At 39.8% G+C, this 18,431-nt stretch overlaps 2 protein-coding genes across 2 annotated transcripts; one reads left to right on the top strand and one right to left on the bottom strand.

The window, feature by feature from the left end:
- Positions 1 to 1,774: 1,774 nt before the first annotated feature.
- LOC103711920 (serine/threonine-protein phosphatase PP1-like) lies at positions 1,775 to 8,857 on the top strand. The gene is made up of 4 exons (XM_008798279.4): positions 1,775 to 2,974; positions 5,994 to 6,553; positions 6,934 to 7,146; positions 8,367 to 8,857. Exons 1-4 carry the CDS (start codon positions 2,791 to 2,793, stop codon positions 8,379 to 8,381), a joined length of 972 nt encoding a protein of 323 aa, XP_008796501.1. The 5' UTR covers positions 1,775 to 2,790; the 3' UTR covers positions 8,382 to 8,857.
- Positions 8,858 to 14,385: 5,528 nt separating this feature from the next.
- Positions 14,386 to 16,510, bottom strand: LOC103711995 (splicing factor ESS-2 homolog). The gene has a single exon (XM_008798391.4). It carries the CDS (start codon positions 16,301 to 16,303, stop codon positions 14,723 to 14,725), a length of 1,581 nt encoding a protein of 526 aa, XP_008796613.1. The 5' UTR covers positions 16,304 to 16,510; the 3' UTR covers positions 14,386 to 14,722.
- Positions 16,511 to 18,431: the final 1,921 nt, after the last annotated feature.

Raw genomic sequence — 18,431 nt, 5'->3', positions numbered from 1 at the left:
AATTTAATTTTTTAATTTATTTTAAAATATATGAGCATGTTAGCATGTGCATGGCACATGCTTAAAATTTACTAGCTATATATATATATAATACTTTTATTCTAGTCATCTACATAGGTATTTTTTTTATAAGCGAGATGAATCAAACAATCTAGTATGAATATATCTAAAAAAATTTAAAAATAAAATATTAAAAAAATATAATCGGGATAACTGTCATGGTGGTTTACAAAATTTTTTTTGAATGTCCTGCTTCATAGGATGTGATTTAATTCGTCGCTGTAATTTTTTTTTTTGAAGTGGATGTATCATATATGTCGGATACAAATACACTTAAAAAGTCAAAAGATAACAAGTCGCGGAGTACATCGAATAATCCCCTCTTCTAGCCACAGAATCTTTTCAAAATGGTTAGCAACATATAAAGCTACTCAATCTGCTATCTCGTTGACCTCACGATATATGTGCTTTGCCTGCAAGATCATCATACCATGGATCATAATCTAGATATCTTAGAGCAGCAGGTGGCACATATTCACCCCTCATATTCTAATAAATTCAACTAATAATTATAGCCGAATCATCTTCGAGCACGACAACACAGGCCATGCATAGCATGGCTCGCTGCATTCACTTCACAGTAAATATGCCTACGATGTGCACTCCCTTGACCCAATTCTCTCTCCTTTAAAAAGCTTAGTTAGCTGCTTTAACTTTTAACTTTTAAATCAAAGTTAATATCGCCCTCCGATCCATCCATGTCAACCGGCCGACACAGTAAGTCAGCATGTGACTGTCACATGCTCATCATGGTTCCCGTTGGGCCATTGGCGTACTATGGCGCCTATCTTTATGGTGCCCGTGCAATCGTGCCATCTCCATCCACGTCGACTCTCACATTCATGCCGACTACCTCGTCTCCCCACCCATCCCTAATTTTCTTCAGGCCGAGGAACGAGGAGACCTCAGGCTCCCCCCTTCATGGCGGCCACATTGGTCTTGAAGACGGGGGACACGAAGTAGAGCATGAGGAAGAGACCTAAGATGAGGTCATCCACCTCCTCAATAAGCTTCCCGGTGAAGGACCACGATCCCCACCTCGAGGGCCCCACAAAGGGTGTGGATGTTGATGGCGTCGGCGATGAACCCGTAGGCAAGCAGGAGAAGGGCCAATGTCTGGGAGGGCAACGGCGAGGGCGAGGAGGTTCCAGTTGTTGATGGGGAAAATTAATGGACATGGCTGGCCAAGATTCGTGGTGATGAGGAGTTGAGCTTGACAACGATGTCGGCAAGGACCAGGAGCTTCGTGATGGAGAGGGTGGCACCCATGGCTATAAAGGAGGCTTCACCCATGCCTTTGGCCATGGTGACGCAGGGGACGGAGGAGCTGCCAATGCCCATGATGAAGGGGAGTTAGATGCCGATGGGAATGCAAGGGCATACTTGCAGATGCCGAGAATGGTGGGGAGGTTGTGCTCGAGGTTTACCAGGAAGAGGAAGTAGAGGAGGCTGACGTTCGAGAGGATGTCCGGTATAGTAAGGATTTGCTTGGGGACGAAGATATCCAGGAACTTCGAAGGCATCTTAGACTCCGGCAGTGGCTGGATTGAGCTTATAAAAGCCCATCCATCTTCCATCTTGGCATCACTTCTCCTTCTCAATCAATGGCCGGTGATTTGTATCAAGTTTTCCTTCGATTTCAGCTGAAAAAAATTCATCATATTACCAACAATTCGATCGAGAGAGCTCAGGCAAGATTTTCTAACTTCTCTCTTTTCTCCTTTCTTTCAATTTGGTCCAGTCGTCTTGAATTGAGCTGGCAAGTCGCAGAATTTTTGTTCGAAATAAGAATACCCTATTTCATTCAAAATAAGAATACCCTTCTTCGATTTCAGCCGAAAGAATTTCACCATATCATCCGTGATTCTGCTGAGAGAGTAAGATAAGATTTTCCAGCTTTTTTTTTTCTTCTTTCTTCCAATTTGGGCTATTCGCCTTAACTTAAGCGACAAGTTGCAGAATTTTTATTTGAAATAGGGGTGCCTATTTCAGTTTTTTTTTATATTCGAACGTCTTGGTCGCCGGCCGTCGAATTTGACCAAGCTCGCCTGTATTTCTTCCAGAGAATCTCTTAGCCTAATCATCCAGAAGGTATTTTGGTCATTTCATGGGTGGTGTCAGAGGACAAATCAGGGAACTGGTGATATTGACTCGATTTAAAAGTTAAAGGGGTTAATTGAAACTTTTAACTGTTTTTTTTTGGTGGGTAAACTTTTAACTTTTAAGGCAGAGGGTTTGTCTGTGTAAATGGCTTAAAGTTAAGGGGACCAAAATATAATTCACTGCAGAATTAACAGCTAGAGCTGCAGAATTAAGAAAGAAGGCATCCTCAGGGGCTGCCATCCAGGGCTAGGAAAGAATGTAAATATAGATTTGTTTGGGGGTACAAGAATATAGATATAGATTAGGGAGGTTTCCCAGTCTTTCAGGCAGAGGCGGGAAGCGAAAGAAGCGGGAGTGTCGCCTCCAGGCCTACTGCTCCCTTCTTCTTCCTTTTGACCACCGCCAGTCCCCCGCACATCATCTATCCAAAAAGCTGAGGCGAAAGCTTATCGAAAGACAAAAGCGGGCGAGGGAGAAGGTCACGGCCATAGAAAAATCCAAGTCCAACCCACCCTTTCTTGGTTCTTTCCTTACTTTCCTTTGATCGATCGGAGGAGAGCAGTAAGAGGTCTTGGGTTTCTAGGGTTTCGAGAGGAGTGGAGGCGAGGTTGGAGGACGGGGAGGGAGATGCCGATGGATGAGGGGTTGCTGGACGGCATCATACGGAGGCTCCGGGACGCGAGGAACGGGCGGACGGTGCGGCAGGTCCAGCTGACGGAGGCGGAGATCCGGCAGCTGTGTCTCGCTTCGAAGGAGATCTTTGTCAGCCAGCCTAATCTCTTGGAGCTCGAAGCCCCGATCAAGATTTGTGGTAAGATAGCCAAAGCTTCCATCTTTTTTGGGTTCTTTCTGGTTTTGAGAGTGCAGAGATTGTTTTTTTAGATAAAAAAGTGTTAAAATATTTGCAGAAGAAGAGAAAAACGAACTTTATATCTCTGTTGGGGTTATATATACCCTTGTACAGACTTCATACAAGGAAAATAATATAGGCAAGGTCATGCTAATAAAGAAAAATGATACTCATTGATACAAGTTGTTATGTGATTCCTAAAATCACTCTAGCCAGATCATGCTAACAAAGAAAAATAATATTGACCAATATAGGAGCATGCTAACAAAGAAAAATAATACTGACCGTTACAAGATCATGCTAACAAAGAAAAATAATATGGATTGATACAGGTTGTTACCCGGTTCCAAAAATTATGCTCACAAAAAGATTGAAAAACTAGATCTATGACTCTCCTCTGCCGGGCCCATGTTCTAATTTTAGGAATTATAATTGCTTGTCAGGTTCCTTGTTGCAGCTTTTCACTTTGGAATGATGTTTCACAGATTCCAAGATAGATCAGTTATATTAACTAGGGGAAAAGATTCAATCTTGATGATAAATGCCTCGAAAGAAATTGAATTATAGAGAGTCAAGAACAAAATTTAGCGTGTAGAACACCTCGAAGTATCACAGACCTTATAGTTATCTGTGTTGTTCCATGATTTGCTAACGTTATGTGCTTTATTGAACTTCTTGTGAGTTTTAAGTTCGATCATAAATCGATAAACTGTCCATAAGTGAATACCTGTTTTCTTAAGGCACGCGTAGCTTTGATTTTAGTACCTCAATGACCAATTTGATACTCCATTTCATAGATTTCGTGGTGAAAATTTATTCTTTACCTAACATACATGCATGTGATAATTGTCTTTACCTTTTATTATGGGTCATGCTTCACTTGTGCTCCAGAGAATTGTTTGTTCATGGAATTTACAACTGATGATATTTGTCTGACATTCAAATAACCAAATCAGTTATCTGGCACTCTGGATCAGGGCTAGTGAGTGGTTATTGGTTACTTTTTTCCTTTGCGATTAGTCACTGATTTTCAGCATGAATTTATAGGTGGGATCTATCTAGGGATTATATTAGTTATTTTGGAATGACATTATTGGCATACACTTTCGGAATCAAAGTTTTCTCAGCTTTCACTTTATTGCTACATTCTGTAAGTGGTACAAATCTGGTTTATTGTGTAAACAGTTCTTTGAGTGCTGATATAGTATTGGCAATGTGGCATTAATCAGATGTACATTTTGGTTGAATTTACAAGGGATGGATGATGCGTGGTGCAGCCAAAATTGCTCGAGATTGCCAAATGGCTGTAGTATATTGTTGGGCATTTTCAATGTTAAGATGCATGTTTTAAAAGCATTTTCTTAAATTTGTGGCATGGTTCGTTATGTGAGATCTTTTCTTGGGCTTATTGCGGCTTCCCTTATTTAATTTGAGTAGAATTACGAATTGTTATGAGATTTCTTTTCGATTTTACTATAATATCTCTTCTAGATATAATTTTGAGTAGTACTATTTTGTAGTTTAGGTTAGGGAGGCCTTAAGGGTGATCTTTCTGCATGGGGTTCCATGGGGATTTGTATTTTGTCCATTCTTTCCTTTATTAGTATATTTTGCAATATCTTAAAGAGGTTCTTTAGGGAAAGAAAATTCAGCAATTGACTCATATTAGGAGACATTACATACTGCCTTCTGAGGGAGGAATGATCTTCTATACATCCTTAAAGCTGCAAGGAACCCCCATATTACAGGGATGTGTGTAGGCAATTTACATTGCAAGTTGGATGATACTCTTTTCTTCATGGTGTGTCTTTGTACTTTGAAAATGCAATTAGGTAATCATGATAGTGCATTGTTATCCATCCCCACTGCCTTTCTTTTGTTAAGTTTGCTGGTATCTAAATTAGAATCAAGACAAGCTTGCTGAAATAAATTACAACAAATCTGTGATTTCAGTTGTTTTCTATGTCATTATTATCATCTAATACAATCTCAGATCCTCAGGCCTTAGGTAAAGCCCTATCTTCCATGTTGATGTGATATCAAGATCATATCCTTTTTAACTCAAATTGAGAGAAGTTTCAGGTTTAGATAGAGAACTCCAAGCTTTACTTTTGTTCTTTGTGGCAGGCTTAACTCAATTTGTTTTAACTCAAATTGAGAGAAGATGGTAACCGGTAAGTTTTTTTTTTTGCCATGCTTGTGAGAGGGCTAAACGTGCATTATATAACTAAAGAATCTTTGGCCTTAGCTTGGTAGAGAATAGGCAGAATAGTTTTACTCGAAGAAGTTAATATGACTGTATCATCTGGGGTGTAAATGATTTGGGCAAGACTCCTTAAAGATCATCCATTCAGTTTCTGGATGGCAATCTATCAGCCTAATAGCTCGATATCTCATGCTTTTCTCATTTTGTATAAATATGCTCTTTGATTATGAAAATAACAAATGGACCATCTCACCCCTTTAGGGCATAAAAGATGAATTGCTTGGCATTGGATTCTCTACTCATGAGGTGTTTCAATGTTCTGTATACTTTTACATTTGAAGATGTCGGTTCAAGTAGGTATTTGAAAATTAAAACGATATTTTCTGTATTTTTACAATGAGCAAGCTCTACTGATCAAATTGGAGTTTTGCAAAAGATGTTTTTGCTTATCTTTTCCTGATGGTGGGTGTTTAATGAGGTTGAATTCATGCCCAACCATTATATCGTGGTGATTAGGCTGCATGGTATTTTAGGTGTTGAGCAATATCTGAAGGAACAACAATTGATTATTTGTTCTCATTGATTCTGTCAATATATCTACTGATTAACTCTTTTTTCTTTTTCCTTGTAACACTCGGCTAACATTAATTTCCTTGACATGGACACATCTTTACGATTAAGTGCCTTTTTTATATGATGTTTATGTGGGTTCTGGTTAACATCAATCTAAAATTATTTAGTTGGATATTCAAAATGCTCATTTCTCACTGACAGGAGACATTCATGGTCAGTATTCTGATCTTCTTCGGCTATTTGAATATGGTGGGTTCCCGCCAGGGGCAAATTATTTATTCCTTGGGGACTATGTGGATCGTGGTAAACAGAGCATAGAGACCATATGCCTTCTCCTTGCTTACAAAATAAAGTACCCAGAGAACTTCTTTCTTCTGCGGGGCAACCATGAGTGTGCTTCCATTAATCGTATATATGGGTTTTATGATGAATGCAAGAGGAGGTTTAATGTTCGTTTGTGGAAGGTTTTTACTGATTGTTTTAACTGCCTTCCTGTGGCAGCCCTTATTGATGATAAGATCCTCTGTATGCATGGGGGTTTATCTCCTGATTTAAAGAACTTGGATCAGATCCAAAATATTGCTCGTCCAGTGGATGTACCAGATCAAGGTCTCCTTTGTGACTTGTTATGGTCAGACCCTGACAAAGATATTGAAGGCTGGGGGGAAAATGACCGGGGAGTCTCTTATACTTTTGGGCCTGATAAGGTAGCTGAGTTCCTTCAGAAGCATGACCTAGATCTCATTTGCCGAGCCCATCAGGCAAGTGATGATATCTAGAAACATCTATCAGAGCATTTATTTATTAACTAATTGATCGATGCGGCCTTTAGTTTTTACACCTCGATAATACTGATTATAAGAAGTGATTAAGATAAATAATGCTTGCTATGTTGCCCATTTCTTTTGCTTTGAGGTGAAGGCCAAACACAGCAAATGATAAACCACTGCATTCATGCTCTGCTGCATATCAAAAACCATGTTAACAAATTAATATTTGTTGTTTCCTGCTGGGCAGATAGACTCAACAAAAACTATCTCCTCCCTATTATATCTGACCACTTTCTTCCAAAGTTGGGCCTCTTGAGTTAGCTGATTGCCTTTTTTTCTAGTGCATTTATCTAATCTATCAGTTTGGGCAGGTTGTGGAAGATGGCTATGAATTCTTTGCAAAACGCCAGCTGGTGACCATATTTTCGGCCCCAAACTATTGTGGGGAGTTTGATAATGCTGGTGCTATGATGAGCGTAGATGATACTCTGACATGTTCATTTCAGATTCTTAAACCATCTGATAAGAAAGGGAGGATCGGCTTTGGGAACAATTTATTGAAACCAGGAACACCTCCTAGAAAGGTAATGAATTATACACTGCATCAGCAAGAGATTTGTTATAAGATTGTGTGGGGCATAGTGAGTACTAACCCATGAGTTACCTGGACTAGTGTTATTTCATAAAAACAAATATTGCTAATTTATTTCTTTTTTAGATATAATCTAGTACTTTTATTAAAAAAGAGCTTAATTGCAATTCACCATTCTTCTTTTTTTCTATATAAAAAAAAACCTCTTATTCTTTCTATTACTTTGTTTTGGAATACACAAATTATAAGGCTAAGTTATTGCTCTCTCTCTGGCATTTTAGTTGCTTTCATTTTAAAATTTGAATTTGGCCGTCCCACTTCTGTTGCTGTTGTTTCTGTCGATTTATTACTCAGATTAGCTCCAACTGATGCTTCAGGCCTTAAATGTTTCAATTAACTTCTTGTTTATTTATATATATAAACCATCTCGATGCTGTTGATTCCACTTGTTTCAGACCACTGCTCTTGTCATCGAAATACCCTACCTGTATGGGAGTCCTTGGCACTAAATTCTTGAGAGGCTAGGTGGAAATATTTTTTGTAAACCCTAAGACAAGAAATTAATGATTTCAGCTATCCTCCCTGGGAAATTAAAATGATCTATTTGGCACTTCTAAATGATTTGTGATCAAAAAATTGCAAATCTGATCCTGTTTTCTTATCCATTTCGGGCTGGCTTCATAAATACTTTATCATTCATTCTCGTTGACGGCTATGCATTCTGTGACCACCTTTTTCCAGATCTTCAACCCAACTCCTATACGTGATACTGGGGCGCTGTCAGATCTTTTTTTGACCGTTGGTACAAATGCAAACTTCTTGTACCGGGGCCTTCTCAATTCCTGTGCACACATTCCTAGCCCATCAAATTCTGTTTTCCACCACTGTATCTTTAATTCAATTCCTCTGTTTCTTCTTCTCTCTAAATCATATTCTGTAAAATAGGTGAAGGCATTTACATTATTTGCTACAGAAGGCTGCATGTATTGCATCATTCTTCTGCTGTTTCCTCTCTTTTTTTCACTCCTCCCCCCTATTGCCTGCTTTGCTCTTATTGTTTTTCGACACAATGTGATCCCAACCTCCCACTTAAAAAAAAAGGAAAGTCCTTTGCATGTCCTTGCTGACAAAATCGTTTAGCTGATCATAACACATGGCGACAACGGACCTCTTGAAGCTCATAATGATATTAATTGATGGTTGGCTTATCAGGGTGGAAAAGGTTAACAGGTACCATCTGAAGTTGATGCTATTATATATTGTGGACTTCTGGAAGGTTGCTGTGAAGCCAGGCTCAGCTCCCCCTAGTTTACCAGCAGGTCCAGGCACCGGGATTCAAGAACAAAAGCTGAGAGCGTAAGCAAAAGCGTGAATGTGTAAATTTATCCAGAAGCTCCACTTTTGTTATCATCTACTGTAGTGTAATGGTCTGGTTACATTTATGGGTTCAACCCCTGATATGCATGTCCATCAAACTGGCAGTCGAGCCAATGCCTTCCATGCACTTTGTAAGATTTTATTAAGCTGGCAGCCTCTTTATGGCATATTCGTGACTAAGAACATCGGATGTCCATATATTGTGGTATGGGCAGTCTGCGTGGTTTGAGTTAAACAGGCTGTAGTAGGAGCCGTACTTGGTTCTCTCTCAATCATGCAGCCTCCATGAATACCTCAGGCATGTTTACTAAGCATTGGTTATTTAATCATAGGTGCTCTGCTCCGAGGTATTGTTGTTTTCTTGAGTCCGGTACTCATGGTGATCATTTTCATGGCACCATGGTGATCATTTTCATGGCAGGTAATTTATTACTGAAACGTGGGATGCGTGTTTTGGTGTACTTTGGAGAGGCCAGAGGTGCAATCCAGCCAAGCCCAATCAAGTGTAATAGCCAAGCTGAGTCGAGCTTGAGCAACTTGCAAACTACTTGGTTCATATGCACCTCATCGGAGGAGGGACAACTATTTATAGCCATTAATCTGTACCATTGATCAATTTACCATTGAACAAAATTGGCATATGCCTTATGACTGACATTAGTAAATTAAAGGTTTTAGCATTGGGAGATCAGGACTCAGGAGCAGTATCATCTCTTTTTAGACATTTTTCACTCAAGCAAGTCCTCTCCTCTCTTTAAGCTGATTCTGAATCATCCAAGTTGTACCGGTGTTGTTCTTCCTAATTTTGCTCATGGGCAAACTGCTGCCAAACCTATTCCTATCATTGGGTAGTGCAGGGTCAAGATCAGAACCCTTGAAAGCAACTTGAAGTGGAAATAAAAATCAGACTACCTCATCAGATAACCTGCGTGGAGTTCTCTTTGGAAATTAAAAGATGCCATATCATAGGGAAAGTAGAAATAAAATGGAGGTCCCAGTCTTCATGATCGATTTACATGTTCTGCTAATCTATGTGCTCTATTTCCTTCCCAGTGCTCGTCGTTGTGACGTTACCATTCTAACACGCGTTTCAATTGATCACTACTGCTTCTGAGATCGGCTGATTCACAGGAGGATGACCAGAGAGGGGAGAACCTCTCTTTGATCTTTTACCATCTAAAGGTTTTTCAGTCTTTCGAATATACAAACCTATGCGGCATGATGGGAGCAAATGAGATCTCTTCTAGGGTTGCAAATAAGATTCACTGTCTCGATATCGAACTCTATACCGGTATCATACTAGTACAGCATGGTGTGGTATGATACGAAATTTTTTTGGCGTACCAACAATATACTATCCGTACCAAGTATCAGTACCAAACTGGTATAGGTACGATACGCTCCATACTATCTGATTCATACCGGTACAACATATTATGGTAATAAATTTTTATTTCATCTCAGCAGGATGGAGGTAATTGAAGGGGGGAAGAAAAGGAGTGTGGCATGGTATATAGCTAAAATAACAGATGCGTCTAAAAAAGAATATTTACTGACTAAAATAAACGGCATCTTGGTTGAGACAATATTTGCTAGCTAAAACAATCAAAACTTCAAATAAGACTCCTCAGCTAGAAAGATCGGCGATATGAATGCACGCTAAAACAATCCATGCTACACATTTTGAGATTGGACAGAGGTTGCATATATTTTGAGAGTCTAAGAGGGTTGATTTCTTGGATATTTATAATGCAAAAGCAATCCAACTAGCCTTTAGCGGACCATCGCGTCGTTATCCTTAAATTAGCATTTTTCTTTCTCGATGCACGTGCATTAGTAATGGATGCACATATAATCCAACTTGATTTGCGTCTCATGATAGGATGATTATAGTGGACAATGTTGGACCATTCGTGAAAAAAATAAATAACAATTGTGGCCCCCTTTTGCAACATGAACGCAAAATGTGCTTTCACTTGAACATTCTCCCCACTTTTACAAGTGGAAAAGTTGACAATTATCTATTCGACATACAAATACAATCATCTATTCGAATAATGAAAGAACAAGGTGATCCAGAGCCCCTTGTCACAATTAAAAATTTGTGTCCTCATTTCACACAAACTTTTAAGGGACACTCAGGGCTGCTCTAGAATTCTTTACCATTCTAGACACTCTAGAACGCTTTCAAAACTTTCCTATATATTTCTAACAGCTCGAATTTTCTTGTAAATATCTCGTATGAAAAGAGTAGTATAGAATGTTCTAGCCGAGGTGCTAACAATGTATGTGGCGGACGAAAACTAGCAGGAAAAAGAGGGTTTATATAGAGGTTCAACATATAACATGCATGATGTGAGTACACACTACTGACTGATAGCGTGATTCTGGAGCGAAGGACAACTAGATAAAAGCATGCAGCTCCAAGACAAAATTCATGAATTTTGCAAACATCATAGAGGCTGGTGCATTTTGCAGATAAGAATTTTCAATGTGATCTTCTGACCATTTCAATGAATTGATATCATTATATTGAAGTTTACGAATATTTGTTAATTAATGAGCATACAAGATGTTAGAAGCATTTCAGCATCAAATGAAACAGTTTTTGGAATGGCTACGTTAGAAGATAAAATAGGTTGCTCTCCACCTCTGTATGCAACTTAGAACCTGCAAAGTAGCTCCTCTATTGCTATTTGATAAAGAGGGAAAACTTGTGGTTAGCCTCTCGTGTAATTAAAAAGAAACTGCAAAATATATGAAGGTGGTAAAAGTAGGAACAAAAGATTGGGTTTATTTAACCTTCAAGGTTATCTACCTAAAGTTGTCCTAGTTCTGTTTCAGAGACAACAAAATTATTCTCTTCCATTTCAAAGAATAAATACCCTTTTCTACAAAAAAAAAAAAAAGGAAAAGAGGAGGCAGGTGCGGCAGAAAGCTTGAAGCATAAAGAATTACTGACAATCATTAAGCAAAAAAAGAACAGATTATTGATATATTTTATTGGATTTGCAATAAGATGCTTCAAGCTAACAAATGCCCCTATTCTCTAATTCATTAGAAAATATCTTAAATTGCATAACAGGCTATTTCTAGATTTATAAATGAGTAGCATACAGCAAATCTTGAGAGATTTGTGCCAACAAATTAAAAATATCATTTGTTTTTTGCGTCCAACAAGTGTGTTTTCATCCAAGATATCATGTTACTTGGGCATACTAATACCTAGGGTTTGTTAGCAGTCGAAGGGTATACAAGTAGCTGGCCTAATAAACTCACCAACACTATTAAACTCATTCAAGGTATATTAAACTTCTTTAAGTATCAAAGATGGAGATGAATGCAAAGTACCAGGAGGCATGCAACAGCCAAACCGTTGACATTTTAAATCCCAGCATCTCATGCAGGCACCCAGGCATGAAAAACTAGGTCACGAGCAACTGCTATCTACTGTTCCAGCACACAGAAATGTGTTAAAAACAAGAATTACAACGAAATACAGATCAAACAGAACCTAACCTCATTGTGATTCCAAATTGAAAGACACTAATGCTCGAGGATTCTAAATGTTCTAGAAGATCACAGTAGCTGATGAAGACATTTCTACAAAAACTTCTGATGAACATTTCTAACATTTTATTCATTTTGTATTCACTGTTCTGAACACTGAGTCATGAACATGGGCACCCAATGATAGATGTCTAGACTATGTCACATGGGTGTCAGATTTTAGTATGTTGAACAAATCATAGCAAGGAAGATGACTTAATGATAAAAGATGAATGACTTACACCATCCAAAACCAAGTTGACCATGGAAATGTTACCAAGAATTGAAAAAACTCCCAGTTTGGTACGAAATGCACGATCCAAACCGAACTGAGGCAGAATCGGTTTGCACAATGTTGGTTCAAGGGTAGATCAGAGACGAACTGCACCCAAACTACTTGAACCACTAGCAGATGGAATAGTTCAAGCTGAACCACTGTCACTTTAGGTGATCAGTATAAGTTGGTATCCAGGAAAACCATTTAGGACCCCTTTGTCTTTTATTCTTTCTCACCATTCGATGGTTCCATGGGCAGAAAATGCATGGAGAAGGAAAGAGGAAGTTGAGAGCTTGTAATTTCAAGCTCTTCCATCTTAAATCCTCGGCTTCAAAAACCTCAAATTTATCTTAGGCCCTATCTTGAAGAGCTTTTGGACAGCCAGAAAGTGTTTTCTGGAGGGTGGAAAGCACTTTCAGATGATATGAGGGTGTTTGGTAAAATACTGAGAAGTGTTTTTTGATTCCCCAAAGGGCTCGTTTGGTTCGCGGGAAGCATTTTCCTTCCTAGGAATATGATTCCTGAGAAACAAATTCCTAGGAAGAGGATGCCTAGGAAAGTACTTTTGGCATGTTTGGTTGACCATGGAAAAGTGACAAATTTCCAAGGTGCTTATGTTTGGTTGGCCATCCACTTTCCTAGGAAAGTTATATATAATTCCTATTATGCCCTTAATAAAAATTAGGTTTTCAATGCCTCTTTAATGCTTCTTTAATGCTGAAGGGACTTTTTGGGAAAAAGTAAAAATGGAGTGATTCCCGCCTCATGGGAAAGTAACTTTCCCATGTTTCTCATGGGAAAGACTTTCCCATGAAATGTGGGAATCACATTCCCATGGGAATACAACTTTCCATTCTCTCTCCTTTGAAAACTCCAACCAAACAAGAGGCATCTCATTACTTTCCCGTTGACCACACTTTCCCCCCTTCTTTTCCCGCGAACCAAACGAGCCCAAAATGTTGAAAAAGTTCTACTCAGGGGAAGCTCCATTTTGGAGCTTTTCCCCAAAAACTATATTTGGCTGATGTCCGAGAAGCTGTTATTGTTTTAATAAAAATTTCTTAGTAACCAAAATGTCCATGAACCAATCAAATTAACCATATCATATTATAATATAATATAACACATTACTATGTTATATTGTACCATATCGTTTCATATTATATTATTATACTATAGAATACGATATTATATAATAATAACATTGTATTATATTACATTACATTACAATATATTACAATAATATATTACATTATAATAATATTATACTATGTAATAATATTTTAATATATAATAATACATTACTATATCATATCATGCCATATTATATTATTACATCATAATTTACATCACATTATAATAATATCATACTATATTATAACATTTTAATATGTTATATTACATTATATTATACTACACAATACTATGCAATGTCTTTGTCATACCAAAAGTACTTTCTCAATTTGGTTACGGAACAAATGTTAATGTTCCACAAGACTTTAAAAATGTAATTATCAAACAACAAACAAATTTTTGTAAAAACTCTACAAACAAAAACTCTACTACCACCGGCAAACTCAAAAAGGGACTTAGACTTATGTTAGCAGCTAACAAGGTGAGGAATGAAGTACTATTCTCTCCTAGTTTATTTTTTCATGAGTAATGTATATGCAATAAAGAAGAAAAAGAGAAAAGCATAATATCTAAGAAAGAGAATGCTGATCCAAGTATGCTAATGAGAAAAGCCAAAGCAAAGGAATTTTTTTTGTCACATTCAATTTTCATTCTTTCTCATTTGAAAAATAATTTTAAGAAAATACTTGCATGAGGAGAAGATCTAGCCTAAGATTAAAAACACTGGCCAATAAGGAGTTCAGAAAGCCAACTCAGAATGGGCATAGGCTTGTCCATGGCTTTGGTTAAAACGGAAATTCTCAAAGGTTTATCCAAATTGCCATGCGCTCAATTCAACAAGAGATCTGACTTGAATGAGATGAAATAACCTACGTTGGAAGAAGATGCTACAACTTTCCGAATCTAATATTCCTGGACTCTACATGGTCCCAATTGTATCCTTCTCCATGAACATTAACATTTCTTTGTGCCTCTTGATCTACAATCTTCAACCATAAAACATGGTCTACTTGTCACCATCACCTTACACATATTATGTTGTACCCAATATATAATACATTATGAAGAAGGCATCGCCCTTTAAAGCTAAGAGTATACCTGAATTATGAATCAGCAACTTTAAACATCATGGACCAGTAAAACTTCTTAAATATACACTTGCACACATGCCACAAAAACATGACTTCATTATTTAGGTCTAAAGCTAAAAAACAGGATAAGCAAGTTTTCATCACCAGGGAGGAGTGGAACCCTGTCTTACTGAAGGAGATCTTGATGCCAAACTAGCATCTCTTGAGAACCTCGACCTTTCCTTTGGGGTGCTCGCAAGTGGGCTCGAACCACGATAGCTTGCACGAAGTGACTCATCCACAGTGTGTGAAGACTTCGCAATTGCATTCCTCACAAACTTCTGAGCAGCAGATGACAGTGTCCTCACACTTGGGCTGGCGCTGCCCCCTCTAGCTGGTGATGGCAAGGGAGGCTTCCCAAACATCTTAGATCTCTCCCTCAGCTTTCGTGCGGCTTCCCTTGACAGCGAATGGGCTTTCACATCCCGAGAAGGTGGCAGTGGAATCCTATAGTGGGGTCCCTCACTGCTCCCACCAATGCCACCCGGTGTCTCCTCAGGATCCAATCTCAGTGGTGTCCCTTCTATTTCTCCCCATGTCATGAATGGTGATTCGTCCACACCCGGGGCAGGAGATGGTGTCCTCACAAAACTATACCCGTTCTCCGATTTCTTGGTGGATTCCACATAGAACGGATTCGGGGTCTTCCTCAAATCCTCCAAGTCATATTTTTTCGACCTCTCTGCCTCTCTATCTGGAAAAGGCCAAGCAGCACCTGCTGGAGTGGTGCCAGGGACTGGGGTGTAAAGGATTGCGACGGCCTCTTCCTCCTTCGTAGGCTTCGAATCCGCCACCAATTTGCCATGGAACCGAGTGTTGGAATGGCTGATTTCCTTCGTCAAGCCGTTAAGCCTCGCAGCCCTCTCCTCCTCCGTCAGCGCTACCTCCCCTCGATCGGCCGGATAGTACATCAAGAGATTCTTGGCCGCGTACTTCCATCCTTCCAGCGTGCTTGCCGGCTGACCGGACGTGCCGTACCCATCGGTGATCCGATCCCTCTTCTCATCCTCTAGGGTTTTCACTGTCTCCTTCTCGCCCTCCAACAGATAGGCGTACCTCTCCCTCTTCTTCCTTTTGACCTTCTCCATGATCTTCGAGAAGCTATCGTTGTCCTCGCTTGTGTACCTACGGAAGAACTCATCGAGCGTGAGGGAGACATCGACGTCGGCGGCAGGGTCATCAGACGCGGCCTGATCAGCGGTCGCGGGAGGGACTGCTGGAGTCTGGTCGGAGCCGAAGGGGGTGGCCGAGGCGGCGGGGAAGAAAGTGGAGCCGGGGGTCCGGGTCCGGGAGTGGTTGCCGGTGGCGGTTGCGTCCGGGGCGGCGGAGGGGGTCTTGCCGCCGGCGGCGGCGGCCCGCCGCTCGAGGATCTTGAGCTGGACGTCGCGGATGAGAACGGGATCGCCGCTGCGGACGGCCTCGAGCCAGTCGAGGCGGTCGCGGAGCTTAGGGATGTCGGGGAAGAAGTCGCGCTCGATGATCTTCTCGATCGCGGCCACGTAGGCGTCCTCGTCGAGGACGGTGTCGCGGCGCTTCCGGTTGTTTCCCGGAGGCTGGTAGGCAGCGGCGGCAGAGGCGGCGGAGGAGGATGAGGCCGGGGCAGAGGGATCTAGGGTTAGGGTTTTCTCGGAGGCGGGGGGCGAAGAGATTTGGCGAGGGGAGTGGCCGGGGGAGAGAAGCATTTTCGACGGATAGGAGATCGAGAGGATCAAAGATTATCAGCTTTTGATTTAATTCAAGACGGAAGAGGTCGGTGGTGTTTCGGATCTGGGGTTGGAGAGATATATAGAGAGAAGGGGATTTCGACGCGGAGACGGAGAGGGATTCAGAGTTCGAGCGCTCCGCGGATACGTGTAAGTTATCGTGTTCGTAACCGCGGAGTGGTCTGCAGAAGTGAAAAATCGGGTTGTACCGAGCAAAAAGCCGGATTGTCCGGTCTAAGAAACCACGTTGGAACGGAGGAGGACAGGATTTAGGAGACTGGTTGAAAGAGGTAATTTGATGGTCTCATCCAAATATTTGATATTTATTTTTGGTAGAAAAAGATTTGATGGTTCAACACAATGCGAGCCTGAGATCATGTATCGAGGCGCATTAGGATGCAAAGTGCACCAATGCCTCTATACTAGTATGTATGTGATCAAACATCTCATGATACAAGTTAATGGAGGTGGATTAGGCTTTATGCTCATCAAAGCAATTTTAATAATTTGAGACACCACCAGCTGTATCCTGATGCATAAGATGATGGCAACTAATCAATTTAGATTTTTTTATGAAGCTTAAATAGGTGAAAAGTTTGAAGCTTTTCCAATTCTAATAAAATTTTAAAAAGAAAAATCTAAGCCCACCAATATGGATGGATGAAATGCACCAGAATTGAAGTGTTATGATGTTATCTATCACATCCCCCCACGCCCCGTTTTTTTTTGGAGTTAACAATGCAGCATAGATTCATCACCTGCTTTAGAAATAGCAAGTCTATAAACCAACACGGAAAGAGAAATGGCAAACCTACTAGAGAGAGGCCATAGGAAAACAGAAGTCGAAAGCTATAAAACATGTGGATCACACTATACTAATTGATGATAAAACAATTTCATCTACTAACAAGGAATTTTCCGCATTGGCTCCATGCTTGAATCTAGCGACACAATTTCCACATCGACTCCGTGATTCTATGCTCTTTTTTCCTTTTTCTTTTAAATATATGCATCGGTTTCCTACAATTACTCATGATTTTATTTTAGTAAAACATCTTTTATTAGATATGGTCATGTACAGCATAAACCAAGAGATGCACAAGTTCGAATGAGCGATTTAATATATGTTTAAAGAAAGAAATGTAGAGATCGGCCAAAAATCATATGGAATGTAGTAAAAAAAAGAAAATTGATATCCCTACAACTTTTAAAAAGTACAGCCCAAAAAAACAGATGAAACAACTTTTAAAAAGTATGGCCTAAAAAAAACAAACGAAGGAAAAGGATTCATATAATCGACCTCAACTAATTTGGGATCAAGACCTGGTTGAGTCTAGAACATCTTAGACTCTGAGATGCATATTGAATCTTAAGTCCACATGCTTCAAAATACAGACCATGTCTCAATGATATTAGTGTTTCTTCCGTCTCAGTGATATTAGCGCTCAAAGAAGCACGATGTACAGTTGTGCTTGTGATTTGTGAAACATGTAAGAACTACTGACCATTGCAACAATTATGAGAAAACCTAGATTGGTTAGTTCTACCCAATGGACTGCAAAAATTTTCCTAAGAAAGTTACATGTTTTTGATCATTTGATCAATAAGCTTAATAAGCCGAGGCAACAAACATAAACAGGCATGATAGATAACACCATTTTTCTTTTAAAAAAAAAAAAAATTGTTGCTTCCACTGGTTCTCCACCGACAAACATAATCCCATACCTCTACCTGAGGACCATATCCATATCTACCGTGAATTAGCTTACACCATCCAGTGCTGAAAACACCGAAAGGATACCAGGGTAACATTTTCCTTGAATTCCAAGAGCCACAAAATGCCTACTTTGGCCATCTATGATTACAAAGCAAGCTCAACCTTCGACCTCACAGCACATCTCCTGACTTGACTGTTAATCATAGACAAAAATGTTTCAATAGAAGGACAGATGGGGCTGCAAAAATGGCGGGACCACGCATGGTCTCCTGCTCTCCTTACGCAGATGTAGAAAAAGCTGACCAAATTACACCAGGTGCAACCAAGGATACAAATGGAAGAGATATCTTCACAAGCCAGAGATGAACAGGAAAATAAAACTTAAGCAAA

Source organism: Phoenix dactylifera, chromosome 9 (genome assembly GCF_009389715.1).
Source record: "Phoenix dactylifera cultivar Barhee BC4 chromosome 9, palm_55x_up_171113_PBpolish2nd_filt_p, whole genome shotgun sequence".
Lineage (NCBI taxonomy): Eukaryota > Viridiplantae > Streptophyta > Magnoliopsida > Arecales > Arecaceae > Phoenix > Phoenix dactylifera.
This window is presented reverse-complemented; position numbering and strand designations above follow the sequence as displayed.

Bases quoted from the DNA above. Each gene is read 5' to 3' on its own strand.
- LOC103711920 (XM_008798279.4), top strand. From the start codon at position 2,791: ATGCCGATGGATGAGGGGTTGCTGGACGGCATCATACGGAGGCTCCGG. The intron at 2,975-5,993 runs GTAAGATAGCCA...TCTCACTGACAG, and splicing joins AGCCCCGATCAAGATTTGTG to GAGACATTCATGGTCAGTAT. The intron at 6,554-6,933 runs GCAAGTGATGAT...CAGTTTGGGCAG, and splicing joins TCATTTGCCGAGCCCATCAG to GTTGTGGAAGATGGCTATGA.
- LOC103711995 (XM_008798391.4), bottom strand. From the start codon at position 16,303: ATGCTTCTCTCCCCCGGCCACTCCCCTCGCCAAATCTCTTCGCCCCCC.